A 22,847-nucleotide genomic window follows, 5' to 3' on the forward strand; every position below is an offset into this window, starting at 1 on the left:
GAACACTGCTCAGCCCTTGTTTGTATTAGTGCTTGGGATTGAACTTGAAACCTCCAAAACCCAGGCATGAGAAACCACTTTGCTGTTTCCCCAGATTTAAAAACAAAACTTTAAAAAATTTTAAAGAAAAAAAATATTTTGTTATTTATTGGATAGAAACAAAAAGAAATTGAGATGGGAGGGGAGATAAAGAAAGAGAGAGAGAGGCACCTGCAGCCCTGCTTCATCACTAGCAAAGCTTTCCCCCTGCAGGTGGAGACCAGGGGCTGGAACCTAGGCCATTGAGAACTGTAACATGTGCGTTTTGTGTAACTAGATATGGCACCACCTGGCCCCCAAAACAAAACCTCTAAAGCATAATTCCTGAGAAATACTTATTTGGTATCACACATCCTGACTGCAGTTAACCTTAGCAAACTGACTTACCATTTCCTTATCATTCACTGTCTTTTATATAGAGAGAATACTTTTATTTCTCATTAATCAATTTCTCTATCACCAATAACAATAATAAAAAGCCTTTGAGGATATTCCCTTGGTTGAACTGACCAATATATATTTTTATTATGTTATTCTAATTGGTCCACCATCAAACCTTTCAACAAATTCATTTTCTTGCCTTTTCATTCTCTGAATTAGTTTTCTTCTAGTGTTTAGATAAAGCAACATATTTCTGATTATAAAAATTTACATAATTTTATGGATTAGGTTTATTCTATTGTCACCATTGTCTTTTTTTCCCAGTAAAGGTAACTTTAAACTCTTGCATTATAAATTTTACATTGTGTAATGGCTTATATGTTTGCTTTTAGCAAGGAGACTTCATTGAAATGCATACAAATTTGTTTTTTCTAATAAAAACGGAGAAAGCAATAATGTTTTGATTTGTATTAATGCTCTCAGATGTTTTATCTAGTGTTAGAAGTACATGTTTAGATATGCAAAGCATGTTAGGATTATGTTGTCATAGCATAATTTGAAATTATCAAAATGTATGTCAAGATATAAAATTAATGATAATTAAATCTTTTTCATTATTTATCAACAGATATGCTTAAAGGGTAAAGTGCACATATTTAAATACTTAAATATCCAAGCATGTTGCAGAATGGATAAGAAACCAGATTCTTTGGATCTTCCATCACTGAGTAAAAGAATGCCCTCCCAGCCTCTCACAGACAGGTAATAATCCTTACAGTCTCATTTCATGATGATTGATGTTCTCTGTATAAAACATATTTATTAATTTTTAGAGCTTGGGTTTTGGTGTACTTGGTTCAGCACACATGTTACCATTTGTATAGACTTGGGTTCAAGCCCCTGGCCCCAACCAACAGGAGGAAGCTTCATGAGTGTTGAAATAGTGCTGCAGTTCCTTTCTCTCTCTCTCTCTCTCTCTCTCTCTCTCTCTCTCTCTCTCTCTCTCCCTCCCTCTCTCTCTCTCTTTATCTCCCCTTTCCTTCTCTATTTCTCTCTCTCTACCCAATTAAAAGAAAGGTTTGAGTATATTGAATATATTTAGAGCAATTGGCCCTGTATTACAATCAATTACTGGATGAAGTGAAATATCACCACCATAGGATAAAATTTAGGGATAGCAGAATGAGTTTGGCATTTTGTCAAAAAATATTTATTTGATAATAAATCATAACATTGGATATTATGTTGTGAAAAATCTATTTTTTCAGCACTTGGTTATTACATTTATCTCTGCGATAATTTTACTGAGCATTTTTCCCCCTTTAAAGGGGAGTCTAATGGTTTTCAATAAGTGCAATTGTTGACACATGGGTAAAAATGTCTCATCTCGGGAGGCTGGGCGGTAGCACATTGGATTAAACGCACATGGCAAAAAGTGTAAGGACTGGCACAAGGATCCTGGTTCCAACCCCTGGCTCCCCACCTGCAGGGGGATCGCTTCACAGGTGATGAAGCGGGTCTGCAGGTGTTTATCTTTTTCTCCTCCTTTCTGTCTTCCCCTCTTCTCTTGATTTCTCTCTGTCCTATCCAACAACAATGACAGCAATAACAAAAATAACAACAACAACGATAAATAACAAGGGCAACAAAAGGGAAAAAATAGCCTCTAGTAGCAGTGGATTTGTAGTGTAGGCACCAAGCCCCAGAAATAACCCTGGGGGAAAAAAGAAAAAAAAGTCTCATCTCATCATGACAGGTATCTACTAAACACTCTCACCCCCAGCTTAAATCTCCCTCCACCATCATGCACCAAGCCCTGAAAACAACCCCCTTCCCCTAGTCCTGTGCTTTGCTGTCATGTACTAAACCCAGTCCAAGTTCTACTTTGTATTTCCCATTTCTGTTCTTGTTTTCCAACTGTGCCCATGAATGAGATCATCTCATATTCATCCTTCTCTTTCTGGCTTGTCTCACATAACATGATTCCTTCAAGCTCCCTCCAAGAGGAGGCGGAAAAGGTGAATTCATCATTCTTAGTATCTGAGTAGTAGTGTTGTGCATTTTTTGATAAGTATAATTTGATTTTCACCTAAGTTTATAAGAGCAAGATATATATTTTTTCAATTTTATTATATTATTATCTTTATTTATTGGATAGAGACAGCCAGAAATTGAGAGGGAAAGGGGAGATAGGGAGACACCTGTAGCACTGCTTTACCACTTGTGAAGCTTTCCCTCTGTAGGTGGGGACTGGGGGCTTGAACCCAGGTCCTTGTGCATTGTAACGTGTGCACTCAAGCAGATGCACCTCCGCCCAGCCCCAGAGCAAGATATTTCAGGGTACCTTTCTTTAATTCTTCATATTCTTTATTTTTGTTGTTTTACTTTTTAAATGTTCTTTTTATTAGTAACTTAATAATGGTTTACAACACAAGAGTACAACGATATTCTTTCACACTGTACACAACACCAAAGCTCTTACCCTTCTCTGATAATCACCATGGTTCTCATAAAGTTTGAGCAGTTTGTTTCCTAATCTCTATACATTCACATGTTTACATTTTCAGTATTCTACATATGAGAGTTATATCAATATGAGTGATATCAGGCAGCTGTCTTCACCTCCTTATTGTTTCATTAAGCATAATTACCTCCAGCTCTATTCATTTTGTCCTGAAGGATACATAATCATCCTTTCAAATTATAGAATAGTATTTTATTGAATATATATCCCTTAACCTCTCCATTCAGTCGTCTGTCAAAGGACATTTAGGTTGCTTTAATACCTTAGTAATTGTAAATAATACAGCCATGATCATAGGGGAACATGTATTACTTTGAATCAGTATCAGTGTTTTCATATCTATGTATATATACCTATGAATGACATTGCTAGGTCATAAAGTATTTCCACTTTTATATGTCTAAGGATTCTTGATACTATATTCTTTCGGGGGCTGCACCAGTTTGCATTTAATAACTTTGAATCAGAAATACATTTTCTTTGCATCCTTGATGATATTTTTTTATGATCTAGAAAAGTTACACAGATTTGAGGTGGAATTTCATTGTGGTTATAATTTGCTTTTATCTGATGATTATTGCTTTGAATTATTTTTCATTCTGTGGGCCACCTGCATGTCTTCTTTAAGAGAACTGTCTTGAGATCTTTTGTCTTTTCATTGCATTGCTTTTTGTTGTTAAGTGGTTTGATTTCTTTATATGTTTTATATCAATCCCTGGTAAGATATGCAATTTGCAAATATCTTCTAATTAGTGGGTCATCTTTGTAATTTTTATAGAATTTTCTCTCAGTGTGTTGAAGATTTTTAAATTTATTGTAATCCCATTAATTTATACTTGCTTTGCTTGATAATGGAACTTCACTCCTCTTTTAACTCTATGTCTGAGAGTTTATTTAACAGTAGTAGTAAACTTTCTCAAATCTATGAAGTCTCACACTTGTATCTCAAAAACGACGACAGAAGACAAGTCCACCAGCTATATGTTAAATAGACATTTACTTTCTCACCTGGAATTCCCTGCTTTCATCTCTTAACTCAAGAAATGAACCAAAAGAAAAACTCTATTTTGGCTACTGTGAAAAAGGACCTATGACTGTTTGCCACTGGGAATCATGTAACGGGAATTCTTTTTCACAAATATTTTTTATATGGTACCTTATAGACTAACTCAGTTTATAGTTTCCAAACCCAGCAACACTATATTAATATAAATTAGTAATTTACAAAGTAGTAACTAGGAATTAACTTACATATTCTAGAACATGCTATTAATTTAGGTGTTCAAAGACAGAATTTGTTGCAGGTGGGATTTCTTTTAATTCCTTTCTTTTAAAAATATTAGTGACTTAATTCTGCACCGTTTCCACCAGAGTTCTTTTTCTTTTTTAATTTAAGAAAGGATTAATTAACAAAGCCATAGGGTAGGAGGGGTACAATTCCATACAATTCCCACTACCCAATCTCCATTTCCCACCCCCTCCCCTGATAGCTTTCCCATTCTCTATCCCTCTGGGAGCATGGACCCAGGGTCATTGTGGGTTGCAGAAGGTTGAAGGTCTGGCTTCTGTAATTGCTTCCCTGCTGAACATGGGAGTTGACTGGTTGGTCCATACTCCCAGTCTGCCTCTCTCTTTCCCTAGTAGGGTGGGTCTCTGGGCAAGCGGAGCTCCAGGACACATTGGTGGGGTCTTCAGTCTAGGGAAGCCTGGCCGGCATCCTGATGACATCTGGAACCTGGTGACTGAAAAGAGAGTTAACATACGCAGCCAGACAAATTGTTGAGCAATCATGGACCCAAAGCTTGGAATAGTGGAGAGGAAATGTTAGGGGGGTACTCACTGCAAACTCTAGTGCACTTCTGCTTTCAGGCATATATTTTGCAGTAGTTTATGGATACGTGTGAACATATGCTCTCTCTCACAGAAACTGGTGTATATCTAGGTTTTGGGACTTTGTTAGAAAGTGAACCACCTGAGATGAAATTAGGGTATACTATGAAAGGAAAGGTCTCACCTGAGTAATGAAGTTGAAGGGTTGTCATTCCACACGTGAAGTCTCTGGACACAGTCTGAAGTGAAGCATGCTGAGATGGCAATTGTTGTGTTGGTTAGGTTGTGATCGGCAGATACAATAATATTTGATATGGATTGGGAGAGGCATACGGGAAAGTGGGCCCTATCCAAGGGTTCCAGGACTGGGGGAAGTAGAGGCTCTATAGTGGAGATGTGAGGCTCCTGCTGCCTTAGGGTTCAAAAAGACAATGGATAGTTAATGTTATCATCACATTATTTGGTAATTGGGTTAACTTTGAAAAGTCCTTTTGTTATGGTTTGCTGTACAGTACCCAGTATCTTGTATATAGCTGTGCTATTGGTTGCTTCTGATCTACTTGGTCTAGGCTTTTGAGAGAGTCTTCATATCAAATACACAGCCTATATATTAAAAAGACTCAGTCTGTGTTTTAAAAACTTCGAGACATACAATTAATTTTCCCCCTCTCATATTAATTATTTAACCTATTGTGTAGATGAGTTTCTGTAGTGAATTCCTCACTGATTTTTCTTGTGTTTTCTGTAAATTTATATTCCCTGTTTTGTTTTGTGGTTACCATGTGTGTTAATAACTAGCATTGTGTATCTAGAAAAGTCTTTTTTTTTTAATTGATCTTGGTGAACAAACATATGATAGGGCTTCTTTGTCTTTTAATTCCCTCCCCTATTTGCTTTTTGTTCTTTCCCATTTTGTTGTGTTTTTGTTTCTAGTCTACTGCTGTTCACCTTGCTGAGAACGTGTGTTCCTTTGCTTCCTCCTTTCCTTTAAGACTCCATTCAGTGTTTCTTGTAGGTGGGGTAGACTGTGGCAAAGTCTTTTAGTTTTTGAATATCTGGGAATACCTTTATTTGTCCCTCATAGTTAAAGTATAATTTTGCAGGATACAAAATTCATGGCTGAAATTCCCTCTCTTTTAGTGCCTTGAATATATGTCATTCCACTCTTTCCTTGCCTCTAGGGTTTGTGAAGAAAAATCTGATGAGAGTCTGATATTTATCCCTTTGTATGTAACTTCTTTTCTTTCCCTAGCAGCCTGCAAAATTTTCCCCTTGTTGTTGAGTTTTGATAATTTTACAATAATGTACCTTGGTGTTGGTCATTTCGGATTTGTGAACCGGGGTGATATAGAGCTGCCTCCAAAATAGGTATGTTCTGAAGACTGCCTAGGCAAGGGAAATTTTCATCTAAAATTTCTCTGAAAATTACCTCTGGAACTTTGACTTGTTCTACTTCCTCAGGTATTCCTATAACTCCTATATTTTACCTTTTTATGGAGTCTGAAATTTCACAGAGAGTAGCTTCATTCTTTCTAAACTTTTGCTACTCCTCATCTTTGAATTGAATGAGTGGGCTAATTGTGTCTTCTAGATTGGAAATTCTTTCTTTTGTATGTGAGTCTATTTCCTAAAGTTTATACCTGAGATTGAACTGCACCAAAGGTATCTTTCAGTCCTTGAAGTTCTTTTTGAAATTTTTCCTCCATGCTGCTTAAGTGCTTGGTAAACTCTGCTTTGAGTTCTTCTTTCACACTTTGTAGCTTCTTATCAAATTCCAAAGTAAAATGCTCTTTCAACTTTTGCTTATATTCTTATTTTTTTAGGTTTAGATCTTAGTTCTTTATTATTATTTTTTATTTATAAAAAAGAAACATTGACAAAACCATAGGATAAGAGGGGTACAACACCATACAATTCCCACCATCAGAACTCAATATCCCCTCCCCTCCCCTGACAGCTTTCCTATTCTTTAACCCTCTGGGAGTATGGACCCAAGGTCATTGTGGGATGCAGAAGGTTGAAGGTCTGGCTTCTGTAATTGCTTCCCCACTGAACATGGTCACTGACAGTTCGATCCATACTCCCAGCCTGCCTGTCTCTTTCCCTAGTAGGGTGGGACTCTAGGGAAGCGGAGCTCCAGGATGTATTGGTGGGGTTGTCTGTCCAGGGAAGTCTGGTTGACATCATGTTAGCATCTGGAACCTGGTGGCTGAAAAGAGAGTTTACATAGAAAGCCAAACAAATTGTTGAACAGTCATGGACCGAAAGGCTGGAATAGTGCAGATGAAGAATTGGGGAGTCCTTCATTTTTTAGATAGCTAATAGGCATATTTTAGTTATATTTCAAAGGGCCTATAGCTATACTAGTTTGTTTTTTTCCCTGAGCCTGAAATCTGATATACAGGTGGATCCAAGTTATTGTCTAGGTAGATGATGTCATAGCTGGAAAAGGATCAGAAAGCTGGATCAGGGAAGAAAGTATCTCCCTAATATGGATAAGGGGTATAAATATTGTTTATAGTAAACCCCATCGATTTGACTTGGTCTGGGGCCCATATTCAGCTTAGGAGCCTGTGTGACCTCTGCATCCCTGTAGATCTGAGCTCACATTCCATGATCATGAGTAGAAACATTCCGAGCTGCTCCAGTATCAGGACCCATCTTCCTCAGGTGTAGCGTAGAGTATGTTGTCCATCCTCTCTTTGGAGCATGGAACATTCTCTACCATTGTTGATCCAATATTCTTATAGAATTCTCATAAGCTTTTTATAGTCTGTCTCTGATGGACTCTCTGCATCTGGAATTTCTTGGACTTCGTGTGATTTACTTCTGTGTGATGTGGCATGCTGTTTAACTGTCTACTTTGCTTTCCCATGTATGGTGTTGATTATTGTTGGCCAGCAGGTGGTGCTGTTGTGGTCTTTACTTTCACTTATTTGAATCTGTGGTGGGGTATGGGGGAAAGGCTGTTTTGGGCTATCTTGTGGGCTGAGTTTTGTCTTAAACTCAGAATGAGAAAAAAACAGATACGAACACTCACAAAAATAATAATAAAAATAATAACACTGAGTCAAAAATTAAGAGGTTTTAAGCTCCAATTTCTTTTCTTCTGGGGAGTCTGATAACTGCATTACTGTCCAAGATGGCTTGCGTTGGTGCTGCACACCATCTGCCCAGAGCTCTTGTGTTGACCAGCCCAAAGCTCTAGTTTCGACTGTGTCTTCCAACCCACTTACATTTCTCCAACTGCACGTGCTGCCATCCACCTGAGGCTGTGGATTTTTTTCAGCTATAGATTATGTGTCCAGTTTGATCTCTTGTTGTGTACAATAGTTGTATCTATCGGGGAGAACAAAGGTCAGATTGCAGCTACTCCTTAAGCCACGCCTCCTGAAGTCCGAGTAATTAACCAGAGGTTAATTTTTATAAGCTTTGTTATCCTCATTTGTAAAATAATAATAATGTACTAATCAAAGAATGTAAGGATTATAGATAAAATATGAGATGCATCCATCACAGTATCTCACATAGTACAAACACACAACAAATGCTAACAGTTACTGTTTTTCTTAATGCTTTAAGACTAAGCTCTAAATGCCACTTTTGTTGGGTAAGCTTTACCAAAAAGAGTGAAGTGATCTCTTGTTTCCCATTGGCTGTATATTTACCTTTGCTGTTGTCTTCAAAACATAAATATACTCACTTGCTCTGTGAACTAAGAGCCCTTTGAAGGCAAACATTATGTAATTCATCTTATCTCAGGCTTTTGGCATAGTATTTGACACTTGAAAATAGCTTTCCTTACTTTATTGATATGCTCCTGAAAAGTATAAGTATCAGTACTTTCAGGAAGGAGGTAAAGGACTTTAATGTTAGATAATTTTGAAGTAAAATTTAAACTGACATTTGCAGGTTGTTTTTTGGTTGATCAGATTTCTTAAACTCTCTGGCCTTAGTTTCATAAGCTGTAAAATGGGAAAACATGACAAACTCTCTATGGACTTTTCACAAGGAATATATAAGCTATTTAAATCCCAGCACATTAAGTTGTCAATACAGAGTATGTGATAAATTTTTAGAATAAAATGAAGTATTCGTTGCTACCTGAATGTCATACTGTGTAATGCAGAACGTTGCGGCACAATTCTATTTTCTCTTCATAATTAGTAGTGCATATAATTTGTAAGGTTAAGACAGAGCTTGAGCAAATGAATAAGCAACTTTATTAATTAAAAGTAAAATATTTTATCAAACTTCTGTGATAAAATTTGCCAAACCAATGAGAAAACCAGAAACACCTTTTATTAAGATTATTATAATTTGACTGTAGTATTTTTTAAATGACAATAACTTTACATTGTAATATTGTGTACATTTCAGATGTGCTGCATTAAAAATCAATGTACTATAATAAATTCACCACTAAAGTCGACTTTGTTCATTATACAGTTGAACTCTACTAGACCATAAATCTTATAGTCTAAAGGTTTATTTTTTGCTTTATTTACTTTATCTCTCTTTTTTCCTAAATACCAGAGTATTGCTCAGCTCTGGCATATGGTGGTACAGAAGACTGAACCTGGGACTTTGGAGCCTCAGGCATGAGAGTCTGTTCGCATAACCATTATGCTGTCTACCCCTACTAGTTTATCTCTTTTTTTTTCTCTGTATATTGCACACATGTGAAATCACATGTTATTTAATCATAATACCATCTAGGCTCATAATGTTGTTGCAAATGGCAATTTTTCATTTTTTAATAGACTAATAATTTATTATTGTATATTGACCATATATTTATCCAGTCATTTGTTCTTGGTTATCTCCATTCCTTGGCTATTACTAATAATGCTACACTAAACACAGAGCTGTCTGTATTCAGATGATCTTCTAGACAAATTGTTTTGTTGGTTTTCTGAAGAGAAATAATAAACTTGATAAAATTGACACTTGTGAATACATGAAGGAAAATATCATTTGAGGGATACAAAAGCTGTGTTTTTTTGTTTTTTTTTTGCTTTTCTATTTTTTTATTTAAGAAAGGATAAATTAACAAAACCATAGGGTAGGAGGGGTACAACTCCACACAATTCCCACCACTCAATCTCCATATCCCACCCCCTCCCCTGATAGCTTTCCCATTCTCTGTCCCTCTGGGAGCATGGACCCAGGGTCATTGTGGGTTGTAGAAGGTGGAAGGTCTGGCTTCTGTAATTGCTTCCCTGCTGAACATGGGCGTTGACTGGTGGGTCCATACTCCCAGTCTGCCTCTCTCTTTCCCTACTAGGGTGGGTCTCTGGGGAAGAGTAATGGTGATAGTGGACAGCCCTGTCTAGTCCTGGATCTGAGGGGGAATACTTTCAGCTTCTGCCCATTGAGTATGATGTTGGCTGTAGGTTTGCTATATATAGACTCCACTATCTTGAGGAATTTCACATCTATTCCCATTTTTTGTAGAGTTTTGAGCATGAATGGGTGTTGGATTTTGTCAAAGGCTTTCTCTGCATCTATTAAGATAATCATGTGGTTTTTGGCTTTGCTTTTATTGATGTGGTGAATGACACTGATAGACTTACGTATGTTGAACCAGCCTTGCATTCCTGGGATTGTTCATCACTTGGTCATGATGAATAATCTTTTTGATATGCTGAGGTATCTGGTTGGCCAAGATCTTGTTTATTATTTTGGCATCTATGTTCATATTGGTCTGTAGTTTTCCCTTTTTGTTGTGTCTCTATCTGCTTTTGGTATCAGAGTGATGTTGGCTTCATAGAAAGTGGAAGGGAGTGTCCCTGTTTCTTCGATCTTATGGAAAAGTTTTAGGAGTATAGGTATTAACTTTTTCCTGAAGGTTTTGTAGAATTCGTTTGTGAAGCCATCTGGTCCAGGACTTTTGTTGTTGGGGAGATTCTTAATAACAGTTTTGATTTCTTTGTCTGTGATTGGTGCGTTTAGGTTTTGTAGTTCTTCTTGGTTCAGTTTTAGAAGGGCATATGCTTCTAGGAATTGTTCCATTTCTTCCAGATTCTCTAGCTTGGTGGCATATAGTTCTTCATAGAAGTTTTGCAGGATTCTCTGGTTTTCTGTGGTGTCAGTTGTGATATCTCCTGCATCGTTTACAATTCTATGAATTTGAGTCTTCTCTCTTTTTTGTTTGGTGAGTCTGGCTAGGGGTTTGTCAATTTTATGAGAATATTTCTGATATTTTATAACTCATTCCCGTAATGATTCTTATTTAGGTCGAGCCTGTGTTATCTGTATAAGAAGGGAAGCCTAACTTGCCTTAAAAATTCTATTTCTGTAGTATGGAAGACTTTTATCCAAATAAAAATCATGGCCCTGACTCTGGAATTGGAAGTGATAATGGGGAGAAACGATTGTCTACAACAGAAGTAAGTTTTTCTATTGCTGACTTTTTTCTTTTGAAACTTTATTAGAACTTTGAAAGAGACACTTACACATGCATGGGTTTTTAAAATTTTTGTCTAGAATAACATTACTGCATTTTGTGAATTCCAATGAAAAAAGGCATGCATTTTTAAAAAGCAAATCAGGGATAGTAGGGATGCAGAATTTTGGTGGTAGGTAGGTACAATATAGAACTATGCCCTACAGTCTTACAATCTTATAACTCACTATTAGTCACAAAATGCAAAATAATCACTTATATTCTATATATCAGTAAAGCTATCCAGTAGTTTTCCTTCCTTCTGTACTTACCTTCAATTACCATAATCACTTCCAATTCTATCTTTGTTCCAAATGATACAGTCTCGTCCTTTTTGACTGCAGAATAGTGTTCCAATTGAATATATAGTTCAAAACTTCTTTATCCAGTTATCTGTTATTGGGCATTTAGGTTGTTTTCATACTTTGGTTTTGTAAATAGTGCAGCAATGTATAGTTCAAATAGGAGAGCGACCTAAATGCTCACTGACAGATGATGACTGGATAAAGAAGTTATGAGATATATACTCAGTGGAGTATATACCACAATAAAAAAGATACTATTTTGTCCTTTGGAATGAAATGAATGGGTTGGAGGTGATTATGCTTAGTTAAGTAAGGAAATGAAAGACAGCTACTGGGTGGTATCGCTCATATGTGGAATATAGAGAACTGAAACACTTGAACTTGAAAAAAAAAGTAGCCAGCCTGTTTCTAAGACCATGGGAAAACTATGGTTTTCCCTTGGGGTTGTGGACACAGAACTTTGATGGTGGGAGTGGTGTGAAACTATACTCCTATTATCTCACATAATCTTGTAAATCACTATTCAATCACTAATAAACATTAAAATAATAGTGCAGCTATGAACATTGGAGTGCATATATCCTTTCAAGTTTGTGCGTCCATGTCCTTTGGATATATGCTTAAGAGTAGTATTGCTGGATCACAGGTTATTTCCATTTTTATTTGTTTAAGTTTTCTCCAAACTGTTTTCCATAGGGGCTGCACCAGTTTGCATTCCCACCAACAGTGTCTTGCAAAAAAGAAATGGTAACCTATCTGTCTCTTGGATTTTGTGAAAACTAAGGTGGTTTCTGGGGGGAGCCGGGAGGGGGCACAGAATTTTGGTGAAGGGTATAGTAATACACCATGTATGGGTATGATAATGCCCCCCCTGAAATTTCATAATTTTGTAATACAGGGTGAAATCACTAGCACAAGTATTTAAATAAATAAATCACAGATCAGTAATCTATAGCAGGTTGATTTTTACTTTGAAACCTGGAGCTATATGGCAGATTTATTGTTTACATATTTTTCTTTTGAACAAATTGAGGATTTTTTTTAGCTCTTTATTTTCACCAATTTTTAAAAATTGCTATATTAGAGAAACAATGATTTTATAAGGCAGCTATTGTCACATGGGTATAATTTCTCATTCATCCATGATAGGTGTCTGCATACCAATCCTACTACCAACTTAGGTCCTCTTCTACCATCATGTTTTGTGTCCTCAACCAACCACTCAGCCCTCTTATCCTTACACCTCCCCCCATGTCCTTAAACTTGCTGCAACAGATCTTGTCTACTCCACATTTCATCTTGTGTCTGCTTTTTTTCTCCTGTTTCTTAAGTTCCACCTATAAGTGAGATCATCTGTTTTTCTTCTTTCTCCCCCTGGTGATATCATTTCGCATGATACCTTCAAGTTCCATCCAAAATGAAACAAAGGATCTATTTTTATCATTTTAATGGCTGAGTAGTACTCCATTGTGTATAATACATGTACCACAACTTTCTTAACCACTCATCTGTCATTGGATATTTGGGTTACTTCCATGTTAGCAGTATTTCAAATATTGCTGCTATGGACATAGATGTGCATAGGTTACTTTGGATAAGTTTTTGTGTTCTTTGGATAGATTCCCTAAGAGAGGAATTCCAAGTTATAGTACAAGTCCATTTCTTTTTTTTTAAAATTTTTTATTTAAGAAAGGATTAATGAACAAAAACATAAGGTAGGAGGGGTACAACTCCACACAATTCCCACCACCCAATCTCCATAACCCACCCCCTCCCATGATAGCTTTCCCATTCTCTAGCCCTCTGGGAGCATGGACCCAGGGTCGTTTCTAATGTCATTTTCAGACTGTTTTCTACAGGGGTTGAACCCATTTATACCTGTATGGCAGGTATTCTCTACCTCACATGTGAAATGAAAGCAACTTGATCATATTTTTTTGAAGTGCCTTTTTTTTTTTAACTTTGTGCTTTTTTCTTTTAGCCATCAGATGATGATACAATCAGCCTTCACTCTCAGGTCTCCGAGTCAAATAGGGAACAATTATCTAGAAATGACAGTCACTCCGTAGGAAGTAAACCTGATTTTCAGAAAGGTAATTCATGTGGTGTTTGCTATTTTTATTTCCTTTATAAGACCACCATTAAAAGCAGATTTTTAATTAATACTGGGATTTGAAGAATCACAGTACTTTGTCCAACTTTTATGTTGAGAAAATATACTTATATTCTAAACATTGTATTGTCAGCATACTGTTTACTGTTCATATTTTTAATAAATTATACTTAGACCAGGAAGTATATGATTTTGTTGACCCCAACACAGAAGATGTAGAAGTTCCTGAACAAGTTGATGTACATATTGGATCACTTGTCTCTTTTCTTAAGGTAAAGAAACATTTGAAGAACATTAATTTGTTTTTCTCAATATCACAGAGTAGACCCTACCATTAAAAATGTTAATTTTTGTTTTATTAAGGGAAAAGAGAAAGGCCCTGAAAAATCTCAAAATGATGAGGAATTAGGATATGAAAAAAGGTAAGCATAATCTAATTCCCAAATTAAGGTGATATAATGTAAATAATTGAAATATTTTTTTGTATATTTGTATTTGAAAGAATATAACTTTGGCCATTTGCCCATTATGTTTAGATAATCTGCAAATATTTGAGGATACATGTCTGTATCGCTCGATTAAGATGATTATTTCACTGATCAAGAGAGAAAACAGAGCACTGCGTTTCCATTTTGTGTTATATTGGGAATGGAACCTCAGTGTATGTCCTCTGCTGCTGAGTCACTGCCATAATCCCTTTCATATCATTTAAAGTTGAAGGTCATAGGTACACTATTTTTTACCTCGAACTGTAATAATATTTCTTATTACTACCTAAGAAGACTGTGCCTTCAGTTTGCTTCATCTAAGTTATTTAACCACGGCAAGAGTTGTTATTGAACCAGTAAGAAAACCAAGACCTAGTGCTTTATGGCTCTTTCTTTCTTAAAAAGAAAAGATTCATCATTTTTGTTTGTTTATTTTCTTGTTTGTTTTTATTATTAGTGACTTAATAATGATCAACAAGATTATGGGACAAGAGTGGTACAATTCCATACAATTCCTACCACCAGAGTTCCATATCCCATCCCCTCCATTGAAAGCTTCCCTATTCTTTATTCTCTGGGAGTATAGACCAAAGATCTTTATGGGGTGCAGATGGTGGGAGGTCTGGCTTCTATAATAGTTTCTCAACTAGACATGGGTGTTGACAGGCGGGTCGATACCCCAAGCTTCTATCTTTCCTTCCTGAGGTAGGGCTCTGGGGAGGTGGTGTTCCAGGACACATTGGTGAGGTCATCTGCCCAGAGAAGTCATGGTAGCATCTATAACTTGGTGGCTGAAAAGCATTAAGATACAAAACAATTGTTTAATAACCAGGAACCAAAAAGTAAGAATATAGCAGATGAAATTTGGGATCTTCATGTTGGAAGAAACTAGGAAGTATATTTTAGATATACTTCAAGGGACCCGTGACTTGACTAATTTTTTTTATAATTTCTTTTTTTATTGAAGAAAGGAGACATTAAAAAAAACATAGAATAAGAGGGGTACAATTCCGCACAATTTCCATAACCCGATCTCCATATCCCATCCCCTCTCCTGATATCCTTCCCATTCTCTATCTCTCTGGGAGTATGGATCCAGGGTCGTTGTGGGTTGCAGAGGGTGGAAGGTCTGGCTTCTGTAATTGCTTCCCCAGTGAATGTGGGCGTTGACTGATTGATCCATACTCCCAGTCTGCATCTCTCTTTCCCTAGTAGGGTGGGGCTCTGAGGAAGTGGAGCTCCAGTACACATTGATGGAGTCATCTGTCCAGGGAAGTCATCATGCTGGCATCTGGATCCTGGTGGCTGAAAAGAGAGTTAACATACAAAGCCAAAAAAATTGTTGAACAATCATGGACCTAAAGACTGGAATAGTGCAGATGGAGTGTTGGGGGGTATTCCTTGCATGCTCTTGTGTACTTCTGCTTTCAGGTATATATTTTTCCCCTAGTTTATGGGCACGGGTGAACCTATGCTCTATCTCAGGGGACCTGGACTATATCTACGTTTGGGGACTTTAATGGGGAGTGGACCACCTGGAATGGAATTAGAGATTACTATGAAAGGAAAGGTCTCACCCGAGTGATGAAGCTGAAGGGTTGTCATTCCACACCTGAAGTCTCTGGTCACAGTCTGAAGTGAAGCATGCTGGGGTGGCACTTGTTGCATTGATTAGGTTGAGATCCGCGGAAGCAATATTATTTGATTTGAATTGAGAACAGCATGCAGAAAAGTGGGCCCCACCATAAGGTTCCAGGACTGGGGGAAATATAGGCTCTATAGTGGAAATGTGAGGTTCCTGTTGTCTTAGGGTTCAAGAAGACAATGGATAGTTATTGTTAGCGTCACATTATTTGGTGATAGGGTTAACTTTGGAAAGTCCCTTTGATAGGGTTTGGGGTATAATACCCAGCATCTTGTATATAGCTGTGCTACCAGTTGCTTCTGTTCTCCCTGGTCTAGACTTTTGGGAGAGACAACATGTCAAAGACAGCATATGTATTAAAAAGACTCAGTCTGTGTTTTAAGAAGTTCTAGACATATCATCAGTTTTTCGCCTCTCATATTAATTAAATAGTGGTTTATATGTTTATACTTTAATAGGATTGTACATAAACACCACTCCCACCACCAAAAGACTGTGTCCATCCCCCCACTCCCAGCCGTGCCAGGAAGCCCAATGGCTACCCTCCCCTTCACCACAGGGTTTTTACATTGGTGCCCTGCTCTCAATTTAATCAGATCTTGCTTTTAGTTTCCCTTTCTGTTCTTCTTTCTCAACTTCTGTTGATGAGTGGGGTCATCCCATACTCATCTTTATCTTTGTGACTTAGCTCACTTAACATAATTCCTTCTAGCTCTGTCCAAGATGGGTCAGATAAGGTGTGCTCATTGTTCTTAATAGCTGCATAGTATTCCATTGGGTATATGTACCACAGCTTTCTCAGCCACTCATCTGTTGTTGGGCACCTGGGTTCCTTCCAGGTTTTAGCTGTTATGAATTGTGCTGCTATGAACATAGATGTACACATATCTTTTTGGTTGGGCATTATGGAATCCTTGGGGTATATCCCCAGGAGAGGAATTACTGGGTCATATGGAAGGTCTATGTCTAGCCTTGTAAGAGTACTCCAGACTGATGTCCAGAGAGGCCGGACCAATTTACATTCCCAACAGCAGTGTAGAAGGGTTTCTCTGTCCCCACAGCCTCTCCAACATTTGTTGCTGCTGTCCTTTTTGATGTATGCCATTCTCACAGGAGTGAGGTGGTATCACAATATTGTCTTTATTTGCATCTCTCTGACAATCAGCGACCTGGAACAGTTTTTCATATGTTTGTTAGCTTTTTGGATCTCCTCTGAAGTGAATGTCTTGTTCATATCCTCTTCCCATTTTTGGATGGGGTCATTTGCTTTTTTGGTGCTAAGTTTGCTGAGTTCTCTGTATATTTTGGTGATTGGTCTCTTGTCTGATGTCTGGATTGTGAAGATCTTCTCCCATTCTGTGAGGGGTCTCTTTGTTTGTTTTATAGTTTCTTTGGCTGTGCAGAAGCTTTTCAATTTGATGTAGTCCCATTGGTTTATTTCTGCTTTGGTCTTCCGGGTTTGTTTCATCAAAGATGCCCTTGAGGTTTAGGTGGGAAAGCCTTTCACCAATATTTTCCTCTAAATATTTGATAGTTTCCGGTCTGACATCCAGGTCTTTGATCCATTTGGAGTTGAGTTTTGTCTCTGGTGAGATAAGGTGGTTCAGTTTCATTCTTCTGCATGTTATAACCCAGTTTTCCCAACACCATTTATTGAAGAGAGCCTCCTTACTCCATTAATACTTTGGTCCCCCTTATCAAAGATTAGATGTCCATAGGTGTGGGGGTTTAGTTCTGGGCTTTCAATTCTGTTCCACTCGTCTGTGTGCCTATTTTTGTTCCAGGACCAGGCTGTTTTGATGATGATGGCATTATAATATAGTTTGAGATCTGGGAGTGTGATGCCTCTGTTTCTGTTTCTTTTCCTCAAGATTGTTTTGGCAATTCTAGGTGTTTTCTGGTTCCAGATAAATGAATGTAGTTTTTGTTCTATTTTCTTAAAGAATCTTGGTAGAACTTTGATGGGTATTGCATTAAATTTGTATATGGCTCTGGGGAGAATATTCATTTTAATGATATTTATTCTTCTGATCCATGAGCATGGGATATCTTTCCATTTCTTGGTATCAGTTTCTGTTTCCTTGAATAGCGACTCATAGTTTTCAGTATACAAGTCTTTCACTTCTTTGGTCAGCTTTACTCCTAGGTATTTTATTGATTTTGTTGCAACAGTGAATGGGAGTTATTTCTGGATGTCTTCTTTTTCAGATTTAGTGTTTGCATAGAGAAATGCCACTGATTTTTGTACATTGATTTTGTAGCTTGACACCTTACTATATTGCCTAATAACTTCCAGTAGTTTTCTACTGGATTCTTTAGGTTTCTCTATGTATACTATCATGTCATCTGCAAATAGTGAGAGTTTGACTTCTTCCCTTCCAATCTGTATTCCTTTGATTTCTTTCTCTTGCCTGATTGCTATGGTAAGAACTTCCAATACTATGTTGAAGAGTAATGGTGACAGTGGACAACCCCGTCTAGTCCCCGATCTGAGGGGAAATGCTTTCAACTTCTGTCCATTGAGTATGATGTTGGCTGTAGGTTTGCTATATATGGACTCCACTGTCTTGAGGAATTTCCCATCTATTCCCATTTTTGAACTGTTTTGAGCATGAATGGGTGTTGGATTTTGTCAAAGGCTTTCTCTGCATCTATTGAGATAATCATGTGGTTTTTGGCTTTGCTTTTATTGATGTGGTGAATGACACTGATAGACTTACGTATGTTGAACCAGCCTTGCATTCCTGGGATTGTTCATCACTTAGTCATGATGAACAATCTTTTTGATATGCTGCGGTATCTGGTTGGCCAAGATCTTGTTTATTATTTTGGCATCTATGTTCATATTGGTCTGTAGTTTTCCTTTTTTGTTGTGTCTCTATCTGCTTTTGGTATCAGAGTGATGTTGGCTTCATAGAAAGTGGAAGGGAGTGTCCCTGTTTCTTCGATCTTATGGAAAAGTTTTAGGAGTATAGGTATTAACTTTTTCCTGAAGGTTTTGTAGAATTCGTTTGTGAAGCCATCTGGTCCAGGACTTTTGTTGTTGGGGAGATTCTTAATAACAGTTTTGATTTCTTTGTCTGTGATTGGTGCGTTTAGGTTTTGTAGTTCTTCTTGGTTCAGTTTTGGAAGGGCATATGCTTCTAGGAATTGTTCCATTTCTTCCAGATTCTCTAGTTTGGTGGCATATAGTTCTTCATAGAAGTCTCGCATGATTTTCTGGATTTCTGTGGTGTCAGTTGTGATATCTCCTCTATCTTTAAAAATTCTATGAATTTGAGTCTTCTCCCTTTTTTGTTTAGTGAGTCTGGCTAGGGGTTTGTCAATCTTGTTTAATTTTTCAAAGAATCAACATTTGGCTTCATTGATCTTCTGTATGGTTCTCTTATTTTGGATGTTGTTTATTTCTGCTATAATTTTAGTGATTTCTTTCTTTCTGGTTGCTTTAGTGTTCCTTTGTTCCTCTTCCTCTAATTCCTTAAGGTGTGCAGTAAGGTTGTTTATTTGGGTTTTTTCTTGTTGTTCAATATGTTATTGGCTATGAGTTTCCCTCTCAATACTGCTTTAGCTGTGTCCCAAATATTTTGATAGCTTGTGTCTTCATTTTCATTTGTTTCCAGGAACATTTGTATTTCCTGCTTGAGTGTCTCTCTGACCCAGTGGTTCTTAAGCAGTATGTTGTTAGTTTCCAAATTCTGTGACTTTTAATAATTTTCTGTTTGTTGCTAAATGTTAGTTTTACTCCACTGTGGTCTGAGAAGATACTTGGTATGATTTCAATGCTCTTGAATTTATTGATGCTGTCTTTGTGGCCTAACATGTGGTTTATCCATGAGTATGTTATGTGTGGATTTGAAAAGAATGTGTATTCCAATTTTTTGTGGTGAAGAGCTCTGAAAATGTCCAAGAGTTCTACTCTGTCCATCTCTTCATTTAATTCTCTTGTTTCTTTCTTGATTCTGTGTTTTGTTGATTTGTCTAAGTGTGAGAGTGGGGTGTTAAAGTCTCCCACTATTATTGTATTACTATTGATGTATTTTTGAAGTTCTTTGAGAAGGTGTTTGATGTATTATATGGTCCCTCATTGGGTGCATAGATGTTAATAATTGTTATATCTTCTTGGCTGATTGATCCTTTAATCATTATGTAATGACCTTGCATATCTTTTATTACTTTATTTAATTTAAAATCTATTGTGTCAGAGATGAGAATGGCTGTTCCTGCCCTTTTTTGTGGTCCATTAGCCTGCAGGATAGTTTTCCATCCTTTCACTTTAAGTCTATGTTTATGTTGTTGGATCAACTGGGATTCTTGCAAGCAGCATATGGTTGGGTTATGTTTTCTGATCCCTCCTCCCACTCTGTGCCTTTTGATGGGTGAGTTTAAACCACTGACATTTACTGATATTATGGATTTAATGTGTTGTAGTGCCATTATTCAACAAGTTTTTATTTGATATGTTGCAAGTATTATAGTAATGTTCTTGTTTCTAAGAGGTCTTTTAGAACCTCTTTCAGGGCCGGTTTGGTGATAGTTGCTTCCTTTAACTGTTGTTTGAAAAGGTTTTGATCCCTCCATCTAGTTTGAATGAAAGTCTAGCAGGATATATTATCATTTGTTGAAACCCTTTATCATTCAGGGCTCGATAGATATCTTGCCATTCTCTTCTGGCCTTAGAGTTTGGGTAGAGAAGTCTGCTGATAGTCTTATAGGTTTTCCCCTGTATGTGATTTTTTGTTTTTCTCTTGCAGCCTTTAGGATCCTTTCTTTATCCTTAATTTTTTTCATTGTGACTATGATGTGTCTTGGTGTCTTCAGGTCTGGGTTATTTCTGTTTGGGACTCTCTGAGCCTCTTGGATCTTAATGTCCTTTCTGTTGTTCAGGTCTGGGAAGTTTTCTTCTATAATTTCCTCTAGAATGTTTGCTTCCCCTTCTTCTCTTTCTTCCTCTGGCAGGCCAATTATGCGAATGTTACTTCTTTTGAGATCATCCCATATGTCTCTGTTGTTGTTTTCAGTGTCTTTCAATCTCTTTTTGAGCTCTTTCACCTCTTTCTTAGTTTTCTCTAGCTCATCCTCGGTCTGGCTAATTCTATTTTCTGCTTCTGCTAGTCTGCTTTCCCTTCCCTTGGCTGCTTTCTTCATTACAGCTATTTCAGCTTTCAGTTCTCTAATTGCCTCAAGGTAGTTAGTATTTTCCTTGAGGTTCTCATCTGTTGTTTCCTTAATACTGCTATTCCTTTCCTCGAAAGTTGTTTTCATTTCTGTGATTAATAAATTTATTGTTGCTTGCATGCTTTTCTTATCTATGGTTACTTCTGGCTGATTTGTAGTTTCTTCTAGGCTCTTGTCTTCATTCATTGTAGTAGCAGTTTTATTTGCTCTTGATGTACCCATTTTTAATTTTTTTTAGGTTTATGTTCTGTTGTTCCTCAGTTGCTTTGTTTTATGTACAAGCCACACTATACTAAATACCTTTATGACAAATGTAATCACCACCCTCAGAAATTATAATAGTAACTAAAACAATGACTGAAGCAGCTTAACCAATACCAGTTAGTCCCACAATGTCTCCAGTTCAAGAAAAAATAGCAACCAAATCTAAATGAAAAAGAAAGAGAAAGAAAAAAAGGGATAGCAGGAATAGACAATTATGCAAATCTACTGTCCACTGTAGATTCTACAGGTAGCAAGAGGAGAAGGGGAAGTAGAGCAGAGACACAGACTTCTTCCCTGAAATAGTTCACAAATAAGTCAGACTTCTTCCCTGAAGTAGTTCACAAATAAGTATCAGTGAATTCAGAAGGCAGAGGGAGGAGGAAGGGAGAAAGGAAGACAGGGGGAAAAAAGAGAGAATAGAAAAAAGAAAAGAAGGAAACAGAAAAAAAGCAGTGAATGGAGAGTTATATATATATATATATATATATATATATATTTTTTTTTTTTTTTAATTGGCTTGGAGGTGGAAGAAGGGCGATAGTGTATAGAGGAGGTATGAAGAGTGCGACAAGTTTCTGTCACAGTGGGTGATAATTCTTGTCATCTAGCATTGGGAAGTATACTAAGAATTAATTTTGGTCATCTGAGGGGGGGGAGGGATGTGCATGTATATATAATAATATTTGTAAAATAGAACTGAGTAAAAAGCCCAAGCAGTGGGTCTACAGCTTGGACAGCTCCCTGTTAGCCTATGTACATTGAGCCTAGACTGATTGAGAAAGAAAACACAATACAAAACAAACGGGGGAAAAAGAAAAAAAAAACTTTCAAACAGTCTTTCCCAGGCTGGGTGAGTCTTGCTTGATTAGCTAATTGTCACTTGAATGGGTCTAAGTCCCTTACTCAGAGGAAAAACAAAAATAGCCTAGAAATTTGGAAGCAGGGTTTAATGGCACCTTGGTGGGCCAAGAATCTTGGTACAGAAAGGAACTCCATGGGGAGCCTGCTAGCAGCAGCTCCCTACCCCCAGGGGGTCTGGTTATGGGGAGAGGGGGGCTGAGAGAAATAATTAAGAAATTTCCTTTCTTTTTGCTCTACTTTTTAACCCAAATTGAATTATAATAACCTCCCTGGTCTACCTTTAGGATGCCTCCTTGCTTGTCCTGCTGAAGGCCAAGATTTCAAGGCTTTCTAGCAGTTGATGTCAGAGCCCACAGGTGCTGCTACTTTCCAGTCACCATCTTGGCACCGCCTCCTATTATTGACTTGACTAATTTTTGCCTGAGCCTCACAGCTAACATGCAAGTGATCTAAAAGTATTTCCTGGGAAGATGGTGGCAGACTTGGGAATAGGACTAGAAAGCTGGACTAGGGCAGAGAGTAGCTCCAATATAGGAAAAGTATATAAATATGTTAACTGTAGACCTCATTGATCTGACCTAGGGCCCATATCTATTCATATTTAGCACAAGAGCCTTTGTAACCTGTCATTCTGAGATGACATTCCATGTTCATAGCTAGGAATATTCTAGGCCACGCTCATTTCAGGACCAGTCTTCCATGAGTGGCAGAGTATGTTGATCCAGCTTCCATTCGGAGAGTGGGACAATTTCAACCATTATTGTTCTATGTTGA

The 22,847-nt window shown here is 37.4% G+C and overlaps 1 protein-coding gene across 5 annotated transcripts in view; it reads left to right on the forward strand.

Moving 5' to 3' along the window:
• LRCH2 (leucine rich repeats and calponin homology domain containing 2) overlaps positions 1–22,847 on the forward strand; it is a 146,429-nt gene that overhangs the window by 79,058 nt on the left and 44,524 nt on the right. For 3 of the 5 annotated variants that reach the window (XM_060182742.1, XM_060182744.1, XM_060182743.1), the window contains exons 6-11: positions 1,049–1,182; positions 11,079–11,166; positions 12,224–12,274; positions 13,509–13,620; positions 13,815–13,912; positions 14,004–14,062. In XM_060182742.1, the coding sequence (XP_060038725.1) occupies positions 1,049–1,182; positions 11,079–11,166; positions 12,224–12,274; positions 13,509–13,620; positions 13,815–13,912; positions 14,004–14,062 (542 nt within the window). The remainder of the gene's footprint in view (positions 1–1,048; positions 1,183–11,078; positions 11,167–12,223; positions 12,275–13,508; positions 13,621–13,814; positions 13,913–14,003; positions 14,063–22,847) is intronic. The other 2 variants (XM_007533266.3, XM_016192649.2) reach the window with 1 other exon arrangement.

Source organism: Erinaceus europaeus, chromosome X (assembly GCF_950295315.1).
Source record: "Erinaceus europaeus chromosome X, mEriEur2.1, whole genome shotgun sequence".
Taxonomy (NCBI): domain Eukaryota; kingdom Metazoa; phylum Chordata; class Mammalia; order Eulipotyphla; family Erinaceidae; genus Erinaceus; species Erinaceus europaeus.